This window comes from Camelus bactrianus, chromosome 5 (genome assembly GCF_048773025.1).
Source record: "Camelus bactrianus isolate YW-2024 breed Bactrian camel chromosome 5, ASM4877302v1, whole genome shotgun sequence".
Classification (NCBI taxonomy): Eukaryota; Metazoa; Chordata; class Mammalia; order Artiodactyla; family Camelidae; genus Camelus; species Camelus bactrianus.
Genome location: NC_133543.1, coordinates 67,231,560 through 67,252,632, shown reverse-complemented (window position 1 = coordinate 67,252,632; position 21,073 = coordinate 67,231,560). Strand labels below are relative to the sequence as shown.

Genomic DNA, 21,073 nt, shown 5'->3' with positions numbered 1-21,073 from the left:
TATATCCTACACAATGAATGAAAGAGACACCACCGGTATCAAAGCCTGTTTAAAGATGCCTTTAATTCCTTTTGGATGCTGCCACGTGAGACAGTGAAAGACCCTAGAATGAAAGCTGACAATGAGTAGGGAAAAGAAAAGCCCCATAAAGCAGATGTTTTAAACATGAAGCAGGTGTTGATGTTTATTTATACCTGGCTGCTTTATAGATTGACAGTGTTACAATTTCAAAGCAGGAGTTCTCCCCATAGACAAAGGACAAAGGAAACAGACAAGTCACAAAAGAAATAAAAGCAGTAAACGAGCATATGGAATAATGCTCGCCCCAACTAATAAACAGATGTGCAAATTAAATCAACATAAAAGGAGGTACCGTTACCCCCTGCCTTTGGTATATACCTGAATGATGACACAGATATGGTGAAACTATATTCTCATACATCTTTCCTAGAAAGAGCATAAATTGGTACAAACCTTTTGAAAAATATTTAGTGATGTACATGAAGTGTGATTTAGATATTCATGTTTTGATTCTGTAATTCCACTAAGAACGCAGGACAAAGCAATGTGCATGAAGATGTTCATTACAGAGGAAAATTGGAAACAACTTCTAAATGTCCAAAAATAGATGAAAGGTTATAAAATTTGTTATATCTACTCAATTTAATTTGCAACTTTGTAAAAATGATGCTTTCAGAGGGTACTTAGTAACAGAAAATGTTTATAATCTGTGAAATGTGGTAAACTGTCAGTTCATGAATATATCTTTGGCTTACACAATGGTTTTAAATTTTAAATTTAGTAACCAACACTTTAAAATTGCTAAAATTCATGTAAAAATCATGTTTGATTAGCTCTTGTGAAAAAATATCAGAGTAACTGGCAAAACTGAGCCCTTTTGCATGACAATAATCATTTGGAGCTGAGTAGTAACTGCTCCCTTTAGTGTAAGGAACGCATAACCCTCTTTGATCCACAGTGCCCACCCAGTTATCTTGAGAGGAATTTGAGCTCACGACTCTTCATCTAAATTTAATAATCAGCATATAAAAGTTGACATATAAATTTCAAATATGCACAAAAAAATGAATTCTCCCAAAATGTTATGAATAGTTACATTAAAATTCTAGTATTATGGGTGGTTTTTACTATTTAAAATTTTTCTGCATTACTTTTGTATTTTAAAAATGGGGTAGAAGTTAGCCTAAGTCAATGTGACCTTTCAGCAAACATCCAGTCTTGAGTAAATATCAGTGGTCTCCAGGAATACCTTGGAAGCCCTCTCCACTCTCCTTCAGGAAGCTTTTAAACTAACTCTGGGGGCCCGTGTACAAACATATGCTAACCATCAAGTGTCTGACCTTTTAAAAGGCAAGGGACATTTCAGGCTCTCAGATGCTCGGCTTCTTAAGTATCAGGCCTTTTAGCTGGAAAACCCAGATCTAACTCTCTCCGTTTGTGGGACACTCAATCCTGCTACACTCTGTCCATCACCAAACGAGTCTCTTCCCTTTCACCTATGTCATGAGACCCTATGCATTTCTCTAGGAGCTAGAGCAGATCTCACCGACCAGCCCCTGGAAAACCCTGATGAGGTCTGGTTCATCGATGGGAGCCACATATTCTTGTGAACCTCTTAGCGATCTGCGAGTGCTTTCCAAGCAACACTCCAGTGAGACTCTTCCCTCGCCCTAGGGGCCTATGGATCCCTGTTAGATAAACCTCCTTCTTAAATGTCTCCTGGTTCAAACCTTTTCTCTTTTAGGGCCCCCACCAAACTCTTTTAATACTAATTGAAAATGCCTCTGACATTAGGGTCCCTCTTTTTACTCCTCCTTTACTTCACTGGACTAACACTCCAACATCTGCATTCAAAAACCTAAACCAACAGAAAGCACAGAAATCAAATTTTTTAAGACCCTTGTTTGCTCCTTTCATCCTTCGGCTAGGATAAGCTCTAGATACGTGACCTCTATCTTTGCAACCTTCTTGTGAAAAGTATTTCTTCTCATCTGGAGATAAACTTGAAATGATTATATCACAAGGGAATCAACCAATCACCCAAGACCACTTATATATAGACCAGCCCCTCGATGAACACCGACCCTTCACTCACATCCTGCCCAAGGACAGCCAGCTAGTCCGGGAGCCCAACGAGCTCCATTATCGCAACAGATCAGCAGGAAGTAGGTAGAGTGGTCCTCGCGCTCTACGTCCCCAAGATTTGGGGTCTTAAGACTAGAGGGGGGAATGCTAGGTAGCTTAGATAGAAATGAGCATTGAGCAAAGGGAGAGGAAGGGGAAAGGAAAAATCCAGAACACAAGATACCTGAGCTCTCAATCAACCAGAGCTCAGGGAAACTGAGTTGTCAGTCAGTCAGTCAATCAATCCTGAGGCCTGGGGGTGGAGGCCTGTCATGTGTCTATGATAGAAAAGAGAGAACGAGAGACAAAATGTGTGCATCGTTCTCTGACTTAATTTGACCACAGAACCCTTTTTCATGAGATTAATATTCCTTGCAACACATGTTTGGATAATGCTAGCAATGGAGGCACGAATGTTTGGTAAGGCTAAATAACTTGTCCAAGAGCACAGAACTTTTTAGAGCCAACACTGTGACTACAACTCCATCCCTAAGGTCTTCTGTGTCTCAGGTAAAGAAGAGACATTTAAAAGTGAGTCAAGGGATGACCTCTCCACAGCCCTGGGTCTCACAATACTTGTGACTGTTTTATTTTTTTATTTTTTAATAATGGCCAGCCAGCTTTTTGATAACTGAGATAAAGAGATATATTTCCTAATATTATATTTTAAAGCTTTGATAAGACTTTTATAGGCATATATAAATATTAGAAATCAGAATTCCTTTCTATATTTTTTTTAATATGTTGAAGTTGAAGGCATTTAACCTTTGTGGCATTTTGAGTTAATTGGCCTGTTAAAAAAAACTGTTTAATTATATACCTTTATAACTATTTCCTACAAAACAGATTTATGATTTTTCTTACAGAGAACAAACCTTTTTTTCTTGATCCATAATGTTAAACTTCAGAGTGCAATAAGGGATTACCTGTGAGCTTTGACCCTGAGGAATGGGCCAAAACATAGGTCTAGACTAGATCTGAACATGGCAATGCTGTCTAAGGGTTAAGGTGTTGCTCAGCTGATTCTCTTTAGGAGCTAAGCACAGGCTGTTTTGCTGTGGTGGGATCGTGAATAATCACAGCATCAGGAATGAGGACTCTCCCTTTCCAGAAGAAGAGTTATGGAGGAGGAACATGTAGATAATTTGGCACTGCTTTCCTGAGCCAAATTTAGTAGAGTTTTTCTAAATTGTTGAATGAATAAGACTGTTGCTACCCATTTGGAACTTTCTAGATTGATTTTCTAGTGATATTGCCTCTTTGAAGCAACGTGACAGCGTTTTACAGGTCTCAATTTTTGCCAGACATCCTTTACTATCAGGAGCTTTGCTATTTTTGTGCAACGCACTAAATTTAATCTGCGTTTTCACATAGACTCTGATTCTAAAAATCAAAGTATCTCCCTTTCAGATTTATGGTGATGATGACTGTTTTATAAGTGTAAACAGTTCTAAAGTAATTTTTGTTACAGTATAATCTCATTTTTATTTTTTATAATTACATTTATTGGTGCTATATTATAAATGTGTCAGATGTGTTCATGGTTGTGCTAACCACGTTCACCTCCCAAGAGTCAGTGTGTGTGTCACAAAATATGTGTGTGTGATGTGTACAGTCTGCCAGACTTCCCAGGGACATCCCAGCTGAGACAGCCCCGGGGCCTCCCCTGTGCCAGGGAGGAGAGCTGCTGGCAATAGAAAGAAGTGTTTCCTGGTGGGTCAACAAGCTAGGTGTAGCTACTTTTATTATGATTTTTATTGTGATAAAAATAGCTGAAGAAAAAGAGCAGCAGTCTTTTGGGATGTTGTTTTTCATGTTTATTTTTAGAGGAAATCATGGATTTGTCAGTTTGTTATGTGAGTACTGTGAGAAGCTAAAAAATTAAAAGTATTACTTGTAATATATTTGGTGTATTTCTTTTTATTGAAGTATAGTTGATTTATAATGTTGGTTTCTTCTGTACAGCATGGTGATTCAGTTATATATATATATATATATATATATTTCATATTCCTTTTCATTATAGGTTTTTACAAGATACTGACTAGAGTTCCCTTTGCTATATGGTAGGTCCTTGCTATTTATTTTATATATAGTAGTTTGTATCTGCTAATTCCAAACTCCTAATTTATCCCTCCCTCCTCTTCCCCTTTAGTAACCATAAGTTTGTTTTCTATGTCTGAGTCTCTTTCTGTTTTGTAAGTAAGTTCATTTGTACTATTTTTTAGATTCCACATATAAATGATACCATGTAATATTTGTCTTTCTCTGATTTACTTCACTTAGTATGATAATCTCTAGACTGTATGGTGCTGCAAACGGCATTATTTTATTCTCTTTATGGCTGAGTAGTATATATACTACTAGTATATATACCACAACTTCTTTATCCAGTCATCTGTCGATGGACATTTAGGTTGTTTCCATGTCTTGGCTATTGTAAATAGTGCTGCTGTGAACATTGGGGTGCGTGTATCTTTTCGAATTGGAATTTTCTCCCAATATATGCCCAGGAGTGGGATTGCTGGATCATATGGTAAGTCTATTTTTAATTTTTTAAAGAATCTCCATACTGTTTTCCATAGTGGTTGCATCAAATTATATTTATCGTTTGTGGACTTTTTTTTTTTAAGTGTAGTCAGTTTATAATGTTGTGTTGTTTGTGGACTTCTTAATGATGGCCAGTCTGACAGATGTGAGGTGATACCTCATTGTAGTTTTGATTTGCATTTCTCTGATAATTAGCGATATTGAGCATCTTTTTATGTGCCTGTTGGCCATCTGTGTGTGTGTGTTCGTTGGAGAAATGTCTGTTTAGATCTTCCGCCCATTTTCTGGTTGGGTTGTTTGTTTTTTGTTACTGAGTTTCATGAGCTATTCATATATTCTAGAAGTTAAGCCTCTGTCAGTCACCTTGTTTGCAGATATTTTCTCCCATTCCATAGGCTGTCTTTTTATTTTGCTTATGGTTTTCCTTTGCTGCGTACTTGTTGTATTTCTGTTGTGTTCACTTGAATGGGTAAGTCACCCTGACATTGCCACGACATCCCATCACATGATCACTGTGCTTATATTTGGTATGTCTTTTTAAAAAATTATTTCATTTTTCTAATTTATTTTTAGTGTATTTTACAAAAGTATCTCTTGTGATGGATTGGGTAAGCAGAACTAGTCCATCGCTCCTGATAATTTAGAAGCACTGTCATGATTCCTGAGCTACAGTATAGTAGCTACAAGGCACATATGACTGGCTCGTGTTTTCATTTTTCAAGATAGATACCTAGGAGTGGAATTGCTGGATCATATGGTGGTTCTATTTTTAGTTTTTTAAGGAAACGCCATACTGTTTTCCAGAGTGGTTGCACCAATCTACATTTCCACCAACAGTGCCCAAGGGTTCCCTTTTCTCCACATCCTCTCCAGTATTTGTTATTTGTAGACTTGTCAATGATAGCCATTCTCACACATGACGTGATGCCTTATTGGGGTTTTGATTTGCATTTCTCTAATAATTAGAGATGTTGAGTGATGTTTCATGTGCCTGTTGGCCATCATTGTTTCTTCTTTGGAAAAATGTCTGTTCAAGTCAACTGCTCATTTTTTTATTGGGTTGTTTGATTTTTTGATATTGAGTTGTTGAGAGATATATACTGTTTGTATGTTTCAGATATTAACCCCTTGTCAGTCACATAATTTACAAACATTTTCTCCCACTCCATAGGTTGCCTTTTCATTTTGTTGATGGTTTCTTTTTGGGTACAAAGCTTTTAAGTTTGATTAGGTCCCATTTGTTTATTTTTGCTTTTATTTCTTTTGCCTTAGGAGACTGATTCAAGAAAATATTGCTATGATTTATTACAATGAGTGTTTTGCCTATGTTCTCTTCTAGGAGTTTTATGGTTTCATGTCTTACAGTTAGGCCTTTAAGCCATTTTGAGTTTATTTTTGTTTATGGTGTGAGGGAGTGTTCTAATCTCATTGTCTTACATGTGGCTGCTCAGCATGCCCAGCATACTTGTTGAAGAGACTGTCTTTTCTACGTTGTATACTCTTGCCTTTTATGTCATAAATTGACTGTAGGTGCATGGGTTTATTTCTGGGCTCTCTATTTCTGTTCTATTGATTTGTGTGTCTGTTTTTGTGCCAGTACCATGCTCTTTTGACTACTGCAGCTTTGTAATATAGTCTGAAGTCTGGGAGGGTTATGCCTCCAGCTTTGTTCATTTTTCTGAGGATTGCATTGGCAGTTTGGGGTCTATTTTGGTTCCATATACATTTTAGGATTATTTATTCTAGTTCTGTGGAAAATGTCCTGGATATTTTGATAGGGGTTGCATTAAGTCTTTAGGCTGCTTTGGTCATATGGATATTTTAACAATATCAATTCTTCTAATCCACGGGCATGGGATATTTTTCCATTTCTTTGACTCATCTTCAGTTTCCACTTCATCAATATTTTATAATTTTCAGCATGTAGGTCTGTCTTTCACCTCCTTAGTTAAATTTATTCCTTGGTATTTTATTATTTCTGATGTGATTTTTAGATGGGACTTTTTTTTTTACTTTCTCTTTTTGATATTTCATTATTAGTGTATAGAAATCTTTTGCATTTTGTGCATATTAATCTTGTATCCCACAACCTTGCTGAGTTCATTTATTAGTTCTAATAGTTTTGGGGTGGAGACTTTAGGGTTCTCTATGTAGAGTATCATGTCATCTGCAAATAGTGACAGTTTCACCTCTTCCCTTCCAATTTGGATCCCTTTTCTTTCTTTTTCTTGTCTGATTGCTGTGGCTAGGACTTTCAGTACTATGAGAATGGCTATCCTTGTCTTGTTCCTGAATTTAGCAGCAAGGAAGCTTTCAGCTTTTCATCACTGAGTATTATGTTGGCTGTGGGTTTGTCATAAACAGTTTTTATTATGTTGAGATATGTTCCCTCTAGACCCATTTTGGTGAGAGTTTTTTTTATCATGAATGGATGTTAAATTTTGTCAGATACTTTTTCTGCATCTATTGAGATGATCATGTGGTTTTTATGTTTACTTTTGATAGTGTGGTGTATCACATTGATTAATTTGTGTATGTTGAACAATCCTTGTGACCCTGGAATAAATCCAACTTGATCATGGTGTATGATCCTTTTTATGTATTGTTGGATTTCGTTTCCTAATATTCTGTCGAGGATTTCTGCATCTATATTCATCAAAGATACTGGCTTGTAATTTTCTTTTTTTGGAGTGTCTCTGTCTGGTTTTGGTATTGAGGTAATGGTGAGCTTACAGAATGAATTTGGGAGTGTTCCCTCCTCTTTGATTTTCTTGGAATAGTTTGAGAAGGATAGGCATATGTTCTTCTTTATATGTTTGGTAGAATTCTCCAGTGAAGCCATCCAGCCCTGGATTTTTGTTTGCGGGGAGTTTTTAAAATTACAGATTCTGTTTCACTGCTAGTGATCAGTCTGTTCAAATTGTTTGTTTTTTTTCTTGACTCAGTCTCGGCAGGCTGTATGTTTCTAGAAATTTGTCCATTTCTTCTGGATTGTCCAGTTTGTTGGCGTATGACATTATTTATCATTTTCCCTCATCCTCTTCAATCTATGTTTTGATTAATTTTGTCCCTTAACTAACCCATATCTCCAACCAGTTAATGTATACAAGGGATGTTGGGACTGAAAGCTTTATTAGATAGTTTACTAGGTATAGGTAAACATTAGCATGGCAGTGTAGTTTGGGAGAATGCAGTATGGTTATAGATTTAAACATTAACAAAATACTAAGAGAGCTAATCCCTGCTGGGAAAATGAGACAGCACTCCTGCCATGGGCTACCTGCCACACAGAAATGATGGCAGTATTGGTGGAGTGTGCACTGTGTGTCAGGTATGTCATTTAAACATCAGAACAGCCTTTAAGGTAGACACTGAAATCATCTTAAATTTTACAGAGGGCCTGAGGCCCAGAGAGGTTCCGTATATATGTAAGCTCTTAGTGGGAGAACTGAGATTCAAATCCAGACAGCGGGGCTCCAGAGCCGGCACCCCTGACCCCAGTACTGTGAGGGTTGCCATCTAAAGCCTGGGAGCTCCCTGGAGCCACAGTGGGGCAGGTGTCCTGCATTAGCCCCGAAGCAGATAGTGGCTGAGTAAGTGTTAGGCACCCACCTAGACTGGCACATTTCTTTCCCCTTCTAGACATCACCAAGTTTCCAGTTACTCTTACCTTAAACCACAGTTTGTCCTCGTGTAAGGTAAACTACTCAGTGATTTGAGAACCCACTCCCCCTTTCTCTCACCCCTTTATTCTGTTCCCATCTAGGCACCAGCATCTCTCCCATCTGCCTGATGGTTTGGAATTCTTGAGCCAGGTATTCTTAGAGCTTTGCCAAAATGGCACAGGGGTGGTTTGGGGCTTCAGAAGCAGCTTTGAGACATGCTTGCACCAAGGACAACAGAATTTCTGAAGGAAAAATCACTTTTTACTTCCCTACAGTCCACTCTGTCACAGCATGCCTTCATCCTCCCAGAATAAGGTTAATTTTAGGGTCCAGTCATTCACACTGAGGATGAGGAAGCTAAGGCCCAGAGAGCTCCCAAAGGTGATTTCTTTCTGTTCCTGCACTGTCCAATATGGTAGCCACAAGCCACATAGAGCTGTTTAAATTTAAATAAAACAGGAAGTTAATTCCTCAGATGCACTAGCCACATTGCAAGCACTTAATATTCACCTGTGGTGAATGGCCACCACTGCGGACAGTGCTTCTCTAAAAAGCTGCTGCCTCAGGACACCGAGAAGTGGGTGTGTCTGCTGGCCCTTCCTGATGCCAGCGCCACTGGTCTTCAGAGTCCCTGCCAACCTCCCGGTTTTCTTTGCAGGCCCGCCAAACCCTCCAGGTCACCTCAGGAGTGAAAGGGTTCTGACACTCAACTCACAAAGCAGCAGGCGTTCGAAGGTGCTGGATTTCTGGGTACCCGAGTATAAACTAGTGATCCTGAATGAAAACACAGCCACACACGTGAGCAGCAGGCACACGAGGTGAGGGTTTGAATGGCCAGGGCTGCTTTCACGCTTGTTCTATTACAGCAAAAGCAGGGAGTAGCCCCCAGCCTCCTAGGATCAGCGAGGGTCCTGGGTGGACCTGCCCTTGGGCATGCACCAGGTCTGAACCTGAATCCTGGCTTTGTGTCCTTGGTCCTGTAAGGTAAGCTGCATTAGCTCCTGAATTCTCATATTGAAAGTGGGGACAGTGATGTGTACCACATCGGGTTGTTGAAGGACAAAACGACAATGTCGTCAGCACACAAACACCCAGAACCAGTGGGTGTGGGTCCCCTTCTCCTGCATTCACTGCTTAACTCAAATTGGCTGTGAGGAATACTGTGTGAGCAGTGGCCCCAGGACCTTCAGCTGCCCCCACCCCGGCAGCACTGGAGGAGCTGCAAATCACAGGGAAGTGCTTAGCCAACTGTCTGCTTCACGGGGCCCGTGACAGGACTAATAAGCCAGTAAAGCAGCCGTGTTCTCCCATGAATGCCTTAGGCCTTTCCTGGCCTCACTGGCCTAGCAGCTTTCCCAGCTACTGGAGGTGTAAGTTATATCACCTGCTGTTCCATTTATGACTTTCAGTAATAGTTTAATAGTTAGCAACTAACCTCTTTGGATCCACGTGCGCTTTTTTTCCCCTCTTTTCCGTTTTTTCTTCACTTAGCATAATTCACTTTTTGTACAGTCATGAGGGAAAGAATATGAAACAGGTCATTAAGGCAGCGATTACCAGCCTGGGCTTCGTGACGCCTCCTGGGTATTTCCACGGGATCTCAAGAGCGGTTATAAACTTACCAAATCAAGATTTAATTTGAATTCACTTTAACATTTTTTTAAATGGCACTTTGGGGACAGGAAGAAGTCACAAAGTCCACAAACCCATGAAAGTCTCTGGAAATTTCTGCACTATTGAATCAGCTCTCACAGTAAATGTCTCATAACAAAGGCCTGTAGAATCCGGTCTCGTTCATTACAGTGTGAAGGACTTTTATTTGTTTGGTCACATCATTATCATTTAAGAAACATTTAAAAATGGTATTTATTTTTTATTTCAACATGTCAACTGTGCATTTCCAAAACAGCAGGCTTTTTGGAAGAATAAATCAGAACTGTAAACACAAGATACAGTATAAGTTTTTTGACTTCCTACAGTCAGTTTCACAAATCCACATACTGTACATTCATAGGTGAGGTTCGGCCTGTCACCCATTTATTTCTTTCTATAATTACATAAGCATAATAAATACATCTGATCTTTAAAGGTCACTTAAAATGAGTCATGATAATTTACAGTACAGTACATTTCAGTTCAAGTGCAAAAATAACTATTTGCTTACTATTTCTTTCTGTCACTTTATTTTTAAGCTGTGTTTTGTGGTGAAGCTAGATATCCAGTGTAGAGTTTCTTCTCCCAGATGCAGTTGTGGGCAGAAGCATGGTGTCATGGAAAAGCCCTCACTTTACAGCTGGTCCTGCCTAGTCAGTGTCAGAGAGCAAGGTGAGCTGCTCATTTTTAACTCTTGTATTACCTCTCTCCTGTGCTTATCCACCAGCTCATATACACACTACATCATTGACCTTCCTCCAGCTTAACAGTGTTTCCTTTTCCACGGCCCTCCCCCAGCTTTCATCTTTAGCAGCAAGCTTTCATGCATGAGTCTCCCAGCCATTGTTCTGACTGTGGCTGTACTATTTACAACAGTAGCTCACCCCTATCTGAACTGTCCAGTGTTTGTCTTCAGGGGAAGAATAGACTGAGATTTGTTTCTGTAGTCATTGGAAAGTATGCTTACTTATTTCTGTCTTTCCACTCCTAGTTTCCTATTCACCACCTTTTCCCCTCACCAAAAAGGAAACAAAAACTAAACCATTATGTAAGTTAAAATAATTGTATCCCTTCCCCAGGCACTTAAATCTTATACTGTTATTTGCAAGTAGTACTGTTTAATTAAAGAAACCCTTAGGAATTCAGTGATTGTTTGCTTATTTTATTCCATCAGCTAATTAGAGCCTAAATCACTATAAAATTGTAAATAGTGATAGAGGCTGTTTACAGTATCGATATATTTAGTAAACCCATGTCTGTCAAACCACCAGATACTGAGTTGGTTGGTTGATTTGAAATATTCTCTCTGGTCTTAAAGCCCATTTAAAACAAAAGGCATTTTTAAAGCTCAGCTTAGCTTGCAAGTAGTCAGTAACAGCTTTTGCTGCTCAAAGAATTGACGATTTTCATTATATACCATACACATATAAAAATATATTTGCTAGAGATATGCCAAGTTTCTGATGAAACTTTTCCCTTTTTTTTTAAACGAAAGCATATATGCTACTAACTTTTATCTGGTTACTTTTAAAATATGTCTTATAATTTCTTTAATGGTTTTAAGATAAACAAAAGTATAGATGTATTCTGTTTCTTCCCAGTTTGCATTAAGAACCGAATAATTAGAATAAATAATCAGAAGAGGGAAATTACATCAGCATTCACCTTGAAACACTTTCTTTCCCTCTGCTCATCTAGTGTAACTGCTGGTTTCAACTCTTACTGCCCTGGCAGAGAAGTCCTGTAGTCCTTAGCCTAACCAACCGAAGAACTGGAAGTCCTCACTGAGCTCCACTTTCCTCCTGTGATTCCAGTGGGACTGTGGAAGGTGACCTGTTTCCGCCCATATGTACTGTAGCTCCTATGGTGTGTGTTTCCATGGTGATGGGTTCAGGTATTTAGAAGCGTATGTGGTGCTATGCTCCTCAAGGTGAGGTGTATGCGAGGTTCGGGGCACCTCTCCCTCTGTCCTGGCAGAGGACCCCAGTTCCATGCAGGGTGAGATGAGCGGGACCCCTCAGTGTCCCCCAGCAGCAGGCCGAGCCTGCTGGTCCTCACTCTCCTCCACGTGCCCGTCCACGTGAGCAGGGCTGCTCTGCGTCTGAGATGCTGCTGCTTGAGGGGATGGCTGGTTTCTAGATGGGTCAGAGTGAGTCTCACGTGGTCCAGGCCGGGCTCTACCAGCTGGAGAATCTTCCCGATTCTCACTGGTCCCCTGGAAGGAAAAAAACAGAAGATGCACCATGGTCAGTGCTAGCAAATAAATCCAACACTTTCCATACGTGTTCAAGTAAGATACAGGAAACAAGGGGAGATCGTCCTGAAGTGACCACTTCAGGAAACAAGAAATAGAGGAAAAAGGATGGAATGTCTTACCTTTCATCTCCTTTCCTATGTGCAACTGCCAAAGCCGCATGAAAAACACAAACACTATAAGCAGACGTATCTTGTGGATAAAGGAACATTACTACCAAATGCCTGTTACTGCTAGGAAAGCAATTTACATCAGCAGATATTTACCAAGCCCCCAACAGCCATCGTGGCAAATCACTGGGTGAGCAGCACGGAACTGAAACTCAGGCCACTGGCTGAGACCATAGCACTCAAGGCTGGAGGGGACCTTGTCTAACAGGAAGTGAGGAAGGCATTCTCAGCCTGGAGACAGTGCCAGGAAAAGAAGGTCCTGAAATTAAGGTCCTGATGTATACTTGGGATTTTAAAGTACATGCTAAAAGTTAAATGAGACATTGAATATCCATGTAAAAACAAAGGGAATGTAAACAAGCATCTACATAACCAACTGTGAGTACATATCACTCCAGCTCATCACCTGCAGCAAGTGTGCAAAATGCCGCATTCCATGCTACCTTCCTGATTTGTAAAAATCAGGAAATATGTTTCTTTTAATAATGGATTTTCCTCTGAATTAGTACCCATCACGTCAAATAGCTGAGCACCAAAAAAGTTTTATTTGTGTAACTGATTCTAAAATGTGAAAAAAATCTCAGTATAATGACTTCTTCATAAGAATAACTGTGACATACCAGCCAGTTTTTATTAATCTTAACATACTAGGCTAAAAAAATGTAATGATACTTAAGCCTAAAAGGCTTCTTGGAAAATGAGGATAAATTCCCAAAATTATGAAAACACTGCCATCCAGGCGGGTCTCATCCTTTCTCCTGCTTCACATCCGTTACATGCTCCTCCCGCCCCAATATTCTCCTTGACTTGTGGGCAGAGGGTTTGTGTGAGCTTATTACCTTGATAAATCAACAGGCTCATACACAGACTGGAATGCATTATGGTTATCAGTAAAGAACCAGATTTCATTTAAATTATAGGAATGTTACACATTAGTGTGTAAAGTCATGATAAATTTTATGTAGTTCAGATTTTCCAAAGAGGAAATTACTCAAATTACTCTTCAAGTATTTCCTGGTTTTTTTTTTTTTCCTTCTGTGTCCTCTGAAGCCATTCTAGGTATACAGCTGACATGATTCATCAAGCAAAAGGGAGTGGGGAACAAAAACACAAGGAAGGAGACTCATTACTTTGGCCAAAGTGTTCACAGAAGTCACACTTAACCATTTTCTAAAAGTAGTATACAGCTTCAGTTACAACTACCAACAGTGTTTTATCCATGTGATATGACTCTACTCAGGAGAGATCACAACTCCAGGGACAAGAAAAATCACACTTTTTATTTTTCGGGTGAGGCCACTAGCAAAACCACACTTCCACTGAGTCAGGTGTCCTGTGAGATCCAGATAGTGGCTCAGGGTATTAATTCTTTAATTCATCAGATATTTATTGGGATCCTATTATATATAACGTCCCCACTAGAACTTTAGAATTACAGAGATTAATATATATAGTCCCTAAAGGCAACACCATACATCTACACTGCAACTAGTGTCCATCAACGCTGACATTTTAAAGAAATACACAAAATCAGAATGGATTTATTTTCTTTCTTTGAAGTACCATCTTCTCTGTGATGCCTTCCTCAATTCTGTAAGGCAGAATTTTCCTTCTGTGGGAACTGGTATATACCTCAGCAACACACTTGTCACCAAGTACTGAAAATATCTGTGTGTCTATTTCCCGCACCAGACCTCCTAGCAATCTTGTTGAATGAGTAACTGAGCCTGCTAAAGGCAGGCGAACAACTTTACCTGTAAAGGCTGTATCTCAGAAGCACGGTTGTCTCTTGTTAATTGCATTATCTCTTTAATTTGGTAGAGTGCATAGACAAAGGTCACCCAGGGAGAGGAGCTGACCCCCCACGCTGGCTTGTTCACATCCTCCTGTTCTTCCTGGTGCTTGGTTTTCTTGGGTGGAATTCTGGGCTCACTGCGTGGCATAACGTCTTCCGTCTGTTGCTGGACCAAGTCAATGGTTGCTATGGGAACAGGACTAGAGGGAACAGGAATCCTTTCTGCCAACATCGTCTTGTCTGGAGAGAAAATCATGTTTAAATTATTTTTCAGAGTTTTCTACATGTTTAAACAAATGTAAAAATAAACAAATAAGCAGACAACCCCATGAGCCCATTCTAGTGTGCTTGGGAAGTTAATAAGTTGCTGTGTACCAAGGCTTAGCAAATGAATGTGATGTTTATCTTCTAGAGTCTCCTTATAGGGCTTAATAGATATTAACTTACATTTATTTATGAAATGTATTATTCAGTTAACATATATAACCTCTGTGGGGCATAGGTTATAGTGAACGTTGCCTCAGTTACAGGACTGAGATTTTTAAAGATAAGCATCAAAACAGGAAAAATCACATGACAGCTGCTTTTACTGGCTTTTACTGAAGGTCAGGACGAAGCAGGGCAAGAGATATGAGCCAGTTAGGATTATAAAAGAAGACGAGTGAGAAAAATCAGCATTGGTCTTTCTTTCTAACTTACTGGAATTAAAATCTGTCTCTGGGGTTTCTGTAACAAGTTAGTTTTTCTTTTAACAGAAGCACATCAGGTGCTTTTCAAAGGACAGGACACCAAAGAAGATGAGCCTATTCCAGGATCCAACAGCTGACAAAGAATGTTTGTTTTACTGGTTGGCTTTCTTCATTAAAAAAAAAAAAAAAAGTTGAAAACTTGTTCTCAACCACACATTGTATTTGATATAACCTTTCCTCTGAAGAACTATTTTCATGAAGATCATGCCTAATTAAGGGAAAACTTCAAATTTAAGGTTTAGATTACTATCCTGAATAGTAAAATTCCTGGATAACCCTACATGTATTTGATTTACATTTTAAATCCCTTTAGAGTATCAGAAAAAATTAAACCCAATACCTTCCCCCACACTTTGTACCATAAAATGAAACAAAAGCAAAAAAAAAAAAAATTCTAAGCTAATAAATAATAACCAGTATTCTTCTCAACACAGAAAGTGGCTTCTCTCCAGCAACGGTGCACATGAGTTCACTGATATACCCACGGAGAAAGCCTAGCCTCACAGGTCTGTTGTATACAGTTACCACCTCTGGGTTTCTGGGGGGGTATGTGTGGAATTTGCCATGGCTGCAACCTTTGGAACCATTAATGACCAATGAGCATGTTTACCTTCTTCCTCGTCTGGCACCGCCAGCCACTGGATGAGGGCGAAGAGCAGGAGGATCACCAGGCAGGCCATGCCGATTCCTCGGAAGGTTGCAGCAGCCCCTGTGGAGAGGTAAACAGTACTCCACAGAGCAATTCCAGGAAAGGCAGGTAGCCCTCGTCCAAACCAGTCAATGTTCTAAAGGTCAGGGCAAAGGCAGCAGAGCTGGGGATGAACCAGAGAGTGGCAAGTGCCCGCTCGCTTCCCAGAGTAGGAAAACGCAGGTCTGGCTAGGTGTCAAGAAACCCGCGTGTGGGTACTAGGCATCTGCCACTGATCTAATTCTGAAATCGCATTTGCACAGAACTGCCTCTGAGTGTCTTTCCCCATAAAATTCAGTGGTGTTCTCTTCTTCACACAGACCTGCACCTATTAAACATCCCTATTAATCTGTAATTAGAACAGCAGAGTTCAAACAGTGCGGAAAGTTCAGACATCTGAGGGCCCGTCTTCCATAGATGACTGAGTAGTCGAGATGCCTGGAGCAGAATAATCCCGTCTCCACCTCAGCCCCTGTATTTCCAGTAAGAGAGCTCTGACAGGGCAGCTGTGTCAGCACAGATGCAGTGACATTACTAAAGCCAGCACAGAGTTAGATTTTTCTGATTCAGAATCTCCTGATGGCGTAACAGTGATGAATTTTCCTTCCTCCAGCACTATCGTCAGCAGGTTTAGGGTACTTTGAACCTTCAAGCCAAAAGAACATGTGCTTATTCATTTCTTCGGCTCCTTTGAGGGGTCTGTGTAGCATCTCATTAAGCTGGCTGTCAGAGAAGCATGCACGGTTACAGGCTGGCTCTCACCATCTTAATGACTCTAAGCACACTGCTTAATGGTCATGACTACCATGAAAGCTAGAAAGAATATGAACACTTATTTAGCTTCTGGCACTCTTCAGTCATAGTCTGAGTGTTTGCTGAGGTGTTACCGAAAAACCGTTAAGTTTTCATCAAAGAAGAAAGGGAAAAAGAGAAAGCCATTCTTACCAAAGTAATTGACCAACACGCCTCCGATCATGGCACCACAACCTCTCCCCAAGCCCAGATGAAGGCCCTGCAGGATGCCCTGTGCAGACGTCCTCAGCTCGGGCGGGACCGCAGCGCTGAGATAAGAAATGCAGGCTGCCCAGATGGCCGCGTGCGTCACTCCTGGAGAGGAAGAGAAGCGGGCGGGACAACTTCCTGGGTTACTCTTTTTTGGAATGTGAGTTATTTATTTAACTAGATACATATATACACATAAAAACATACATACTTACCTAATAAGGATATATATTTTATTTGTTTGTGGTAAAATATACATAACAAAATTTACCATTTAACCATTTTTAAGTGCATGGTTCAGTGGCTTTCAGTACATTCACAGTGTTGTGCAACCATCACTACCATCTATCTCCAGAACTGTTTTATCATCTCCAAATGAAATTCTGTACCCTTTAAATAATACTCTCCCCAGGCCCTGGGAACCACCATTTACTTTCTGTCTCTATGAATGTGACTACTCTGCGTACCTAGTATGAGTGGAGTCGTACAATATTTGTCCTTTTGTGTCTGGCTTATTTCACTTAGCATAATGTCTTCTAAGTTCATCCATGTTGTAGAATGAGTCAGAATTTCCTATCTTTTTAATGCTAATGAATATGTAGCCTTGTAACATTTTGTGCTATGAACATTAATGTACAAGTATCTGAGTCCCTGCTGTTAGTTCTTTTGGGTATATACCTCAGACTGGAGTTACTAAGGGATATAGTAATATATTTAACACTTTGAGGAACTGTTTTCCACAGTAGCTGCACCATTTTACATTCCCACCAGAACTGCACAGAGTTCCAATTTCTCCACATTCTCATCAGATGTGATTTTCCATGTTTTTCTTAACAGCAATCTTAAATGGGTATAAAGTGGCATCTCACTGTGGTTCTGACTTGCATTACATAATGGCTAGTCATGTTGAACATCTCTTTACGTGTTTATTGGCCATTTGTAAATCTTCAGAGAAGGTATATTCAAGCCTTTTGCCCCTTCATGAATTAAGTTGTTTTGGCTTTTTTTTTTTTTTTTTTTTTGCTGTTGAATTTTAGGAGTTCTGTGTATATTTGTGGTATTAACCTCTTACTGAGGATCTATTTTGACATTAAGAATAGATAAATGTAGATCAACAGAACAGAATAGAGAATCAAGAAATAAACCCACTCACCTATGGTCAATTAATGGACAACAGAGGAGGCAAGACTATACAATGGAGAAGAGATAGTCTCTTCAACAAGGTATTGGGAAAGCTGGACAGCCATATGTCAATCAATGAAATTACAACACTCCCAAACACCATATACAAAAGTAAACTCAAAATCTAAATATAAGACATGACACTATAAAATTCCTAAAAGAGAACACGGGCAAAACATTCTCTGACATAAACTGTAGCAATATTTTCTTAGATAAGTCTCCCAAGGTTAAAAGAAAAAAAAGAAAGAAAAGAAAAACAAATGGGACCTAATCAAATTTAAAAGCTTTTGCACAGCAAAGGAAACTATCAACAGAACATAAAGATAACCTATGGAATGGGAAGAAAATATTTGCAAATGATGCAACCAACAAGGAGTTAATATCCAAAATATACAAACAGCTCATATAACTCTATCAAAAAAACAAAACAAAACAAAACAAAAAAAACCAACCCAATCATAAAATGGGCAAAAGACCTAAACAGACATCTTTCCAAAGAAGACATACAGATGGCCAACAGGCACATGTAAAGACAGTCAACATCATTAATTATTAGAGAAATGCAAATCAAAATCACAGTGAGGCATCAACTCACATTGGTCAGAATGGCCATCATCAGAAACTCTATAAATAATAAATGCTGGAGAGGGTATGGAGAAAATGGAATCCTCCTACACTATTGGTGGAAATTATTGGTGTAGCTACCATGGGAAATAGTATGGAGGTTCGTTAAAAAACTAAAAATAGAGCTACCATATAATCCAGCAATCCCACTGCTGGGTATATATCTGGAAAAGATGAAAACTCTTAATTTGAAAAGATACATGCACCCCAATGTTCACAGCAGCACTATTTACAATAGCCAACATGTGGACGCAACCTGAACGTCCATCAGCAGATAAATGGATAAAGAAGATGTGGTGTATATGTGTGTATACCTATATCTTAAACACATACAAAATGGAATATTACTCAGGCATAAAAAAGAATGAAATATTACCATTTTCAACCACATGGCTAGACAGAAAAAGACAAATACTATATATCACTTATATGTGGAATCTAAAAAACAATACAAATCTATATATGAAACATAAACAGATTCACAGACATAGAAAACAAACATGGTTACCAAAGGGGACAAGGAAGGAAGGTGAGAGGGATAAATTAGGAGTATGGGACTAACAGGTACAAACTACTATACATAAAATAGATAAGCAACAAGGATTTACTGTATAGCACAGGAAATTGTATTCATTATCTTATAATAACCTATAGTGGAATATAATCTGAAAAAATAACTGAATCACTTTGCTGTACATGGTAAATCAACTATATTTTAATTTTTGAAAATTGTTCTCAATTTTTTCCATTATAATTAAAACTAACATTTTTAGAGATACAGCTTTTCAATTACTTCCATTGGTTATATAATTGCACAAGTGGGGTTAATGACTCAAAGGATATAACTTCTATGCCTTTAATATATAGTTTCAATTTGTTTTCCAAGAGTATAGAGACCATTTACAATGCCTCAGTACCAGTTTCATTATATCTTCACCATTTGTTGGGAGGGAAGGAGGGGATAAAGATAACAGGTGAAAAAAAATTGGTCATTATTTTAATGCACAGCAACTGTGCGTTGTGAATTTAAATCTTTACTAGAGCCCTGCTTTAAATGTGATAAGAAGATATTGTCACAGCAGGTTTTATAGCTAGCTAGAAAGGATTCAGAAATCATCCACTTCTGCCTTGATTAAGTCATGGACTTGCTCCATGAAAAATAATCCCATTTGGAAATGATATCATCAGAAACTCAACTTATGTTTTGGAAAATTAAACTGAGAGATTAATATCATTTAAGATTTAATCTGACATTAGTCTGTTCTAGCCAAAATGGAGTAACAGGGACTGGATTTACCATTCTTCCTGAAACAACCAAAAACTGGACAAAATATATGAAACAACAGTTCCCAAGACAGTGGACATAAGGGACAAGGACAGAGATCTCTGAGATGGGAAACAAACGAGGAGCCCCAGTTTACTGCCTGGTTAGAGTCTGAATGCTGCAGGGCACAGACAGGAGTTACTGAGCTGAGACAGGGCTGATGGTCTGGGAAGACGAAGGCAGCTGGAGTTCCGGGTCAGAATACCAGAAAGGAGAGAGCATCACCGAGAGAAACTCCAGAGATCTGAAGGTGGTTTCCCTCAGTACTCCGTAGAGTACTGATTAGCAAGAGCATTACAGAAACTAAAGCCAGGGAAAGAACCACCTAAAAGCATTACAGAAAACATTACTCAGACCCATACAGGGCCGAGAACTGTACCTGTTTCCACCACCCAAATTGGAAAAACTCATGATTCCTGTGATTGGCAGAATACTTAAAACAGTCTTGTGTTAACTGCTGGAGAGGTAGTGGAGAAAAGGGAACCCTCCTTCACTGCTGGTGGGAATGCAGTTTGGTGCAGCCACTGTGGAAAACAGTATGGAGATTCCTCAAAAGACTAGGAATATACTTACCATATGACCCAGGAATCTTGCTCCTGGGCATATATCCAGAAGGAACCCTACTTCAAAATGACACCTGCACCCTAATATTCATAGCAGCATTATTTACAGTAGCCAAGACATGGAAACAGCCTAAATATTCATCAACAGATGACTGGATAAAGCAGCTGTGGTATATTTATACAATGGAATACTATTCAGCCATAAAAACCGACAACATAACACCATTTGCAGCAACATGGATGTACCTGGAGAATGTCATTCTAAGTGAAGTAAGCCAGAAAGAGAAAGAAAAATACCATATGAGATCGCTCATATGCAGAATCTAAAAAAAAACAAACAAAAAAACATAAATACAAAACAGAAACAGACTCATAGACATAGAATACAAACTTGTAGTTGCCAAGGGGGCAGAGGGTGGGAAGGGACAGACTGGATTTCAAAATGTAGAATAGATAAACAAGATTATACTGTATAGCACAGGGAAATATATACAAGATCTTGTGGTAGCTCACAGTGAAAAAAAGTGTGACAATGAATATATGTATGTTCATGTATAACTGGAAAATTGTGCTCTACACTGGAATTTGACACAACATTGTAAAATGACTATTTCTCAATCAAAAAAATGTTAAAAAAAAAAAAGAAAGTTGCTAAAAGAGTAGATATTAAAAGTTTTCATCACAAGAAAAACAAATTGTAATTCTGTGT

General features: G+C 39.1%; 1 protein-coding gene across 2 annotated transcripts in view; it reads right to left on the bottom strand.

Annotated features, from left to right (window-relative positions):
- Positions 1-10,153: 10,153 nt before the first annotated feature.
- MFSD6 (major facilitator superfamily domain containing 6) overlaps positions 10,154-21,073 on the bottom strand; it is a 69,915-nt gene continuing 58,995 nt past the window's right edge. For both annotated transcript variants that reach the window (XM_074364032.1, XM_074364033.1), the window contains exons 4-7: positions 16,615-16,776; positions 15,592-15,690; positions 14,192-14,472; positions 10,154-12,228 (exon numbers count right to left, since the gene is read on the bottom strand). In XM_074364032.1, coding sequence (XP_074220133.1) covers positions 12,031-12,228; positions 14,192-14,472; positions 15,592-15,690; positions 16,615-16,776 — 740 coding nt within the window. In that variant the 3' untranslated portion in view covers positions 10,154-12,030. The remainder of the gene's footprint in view (positions 12,229-14,191; positions 14,473-15,591; positions 15,691-16,614; positions 16,777-21,073) is intronic.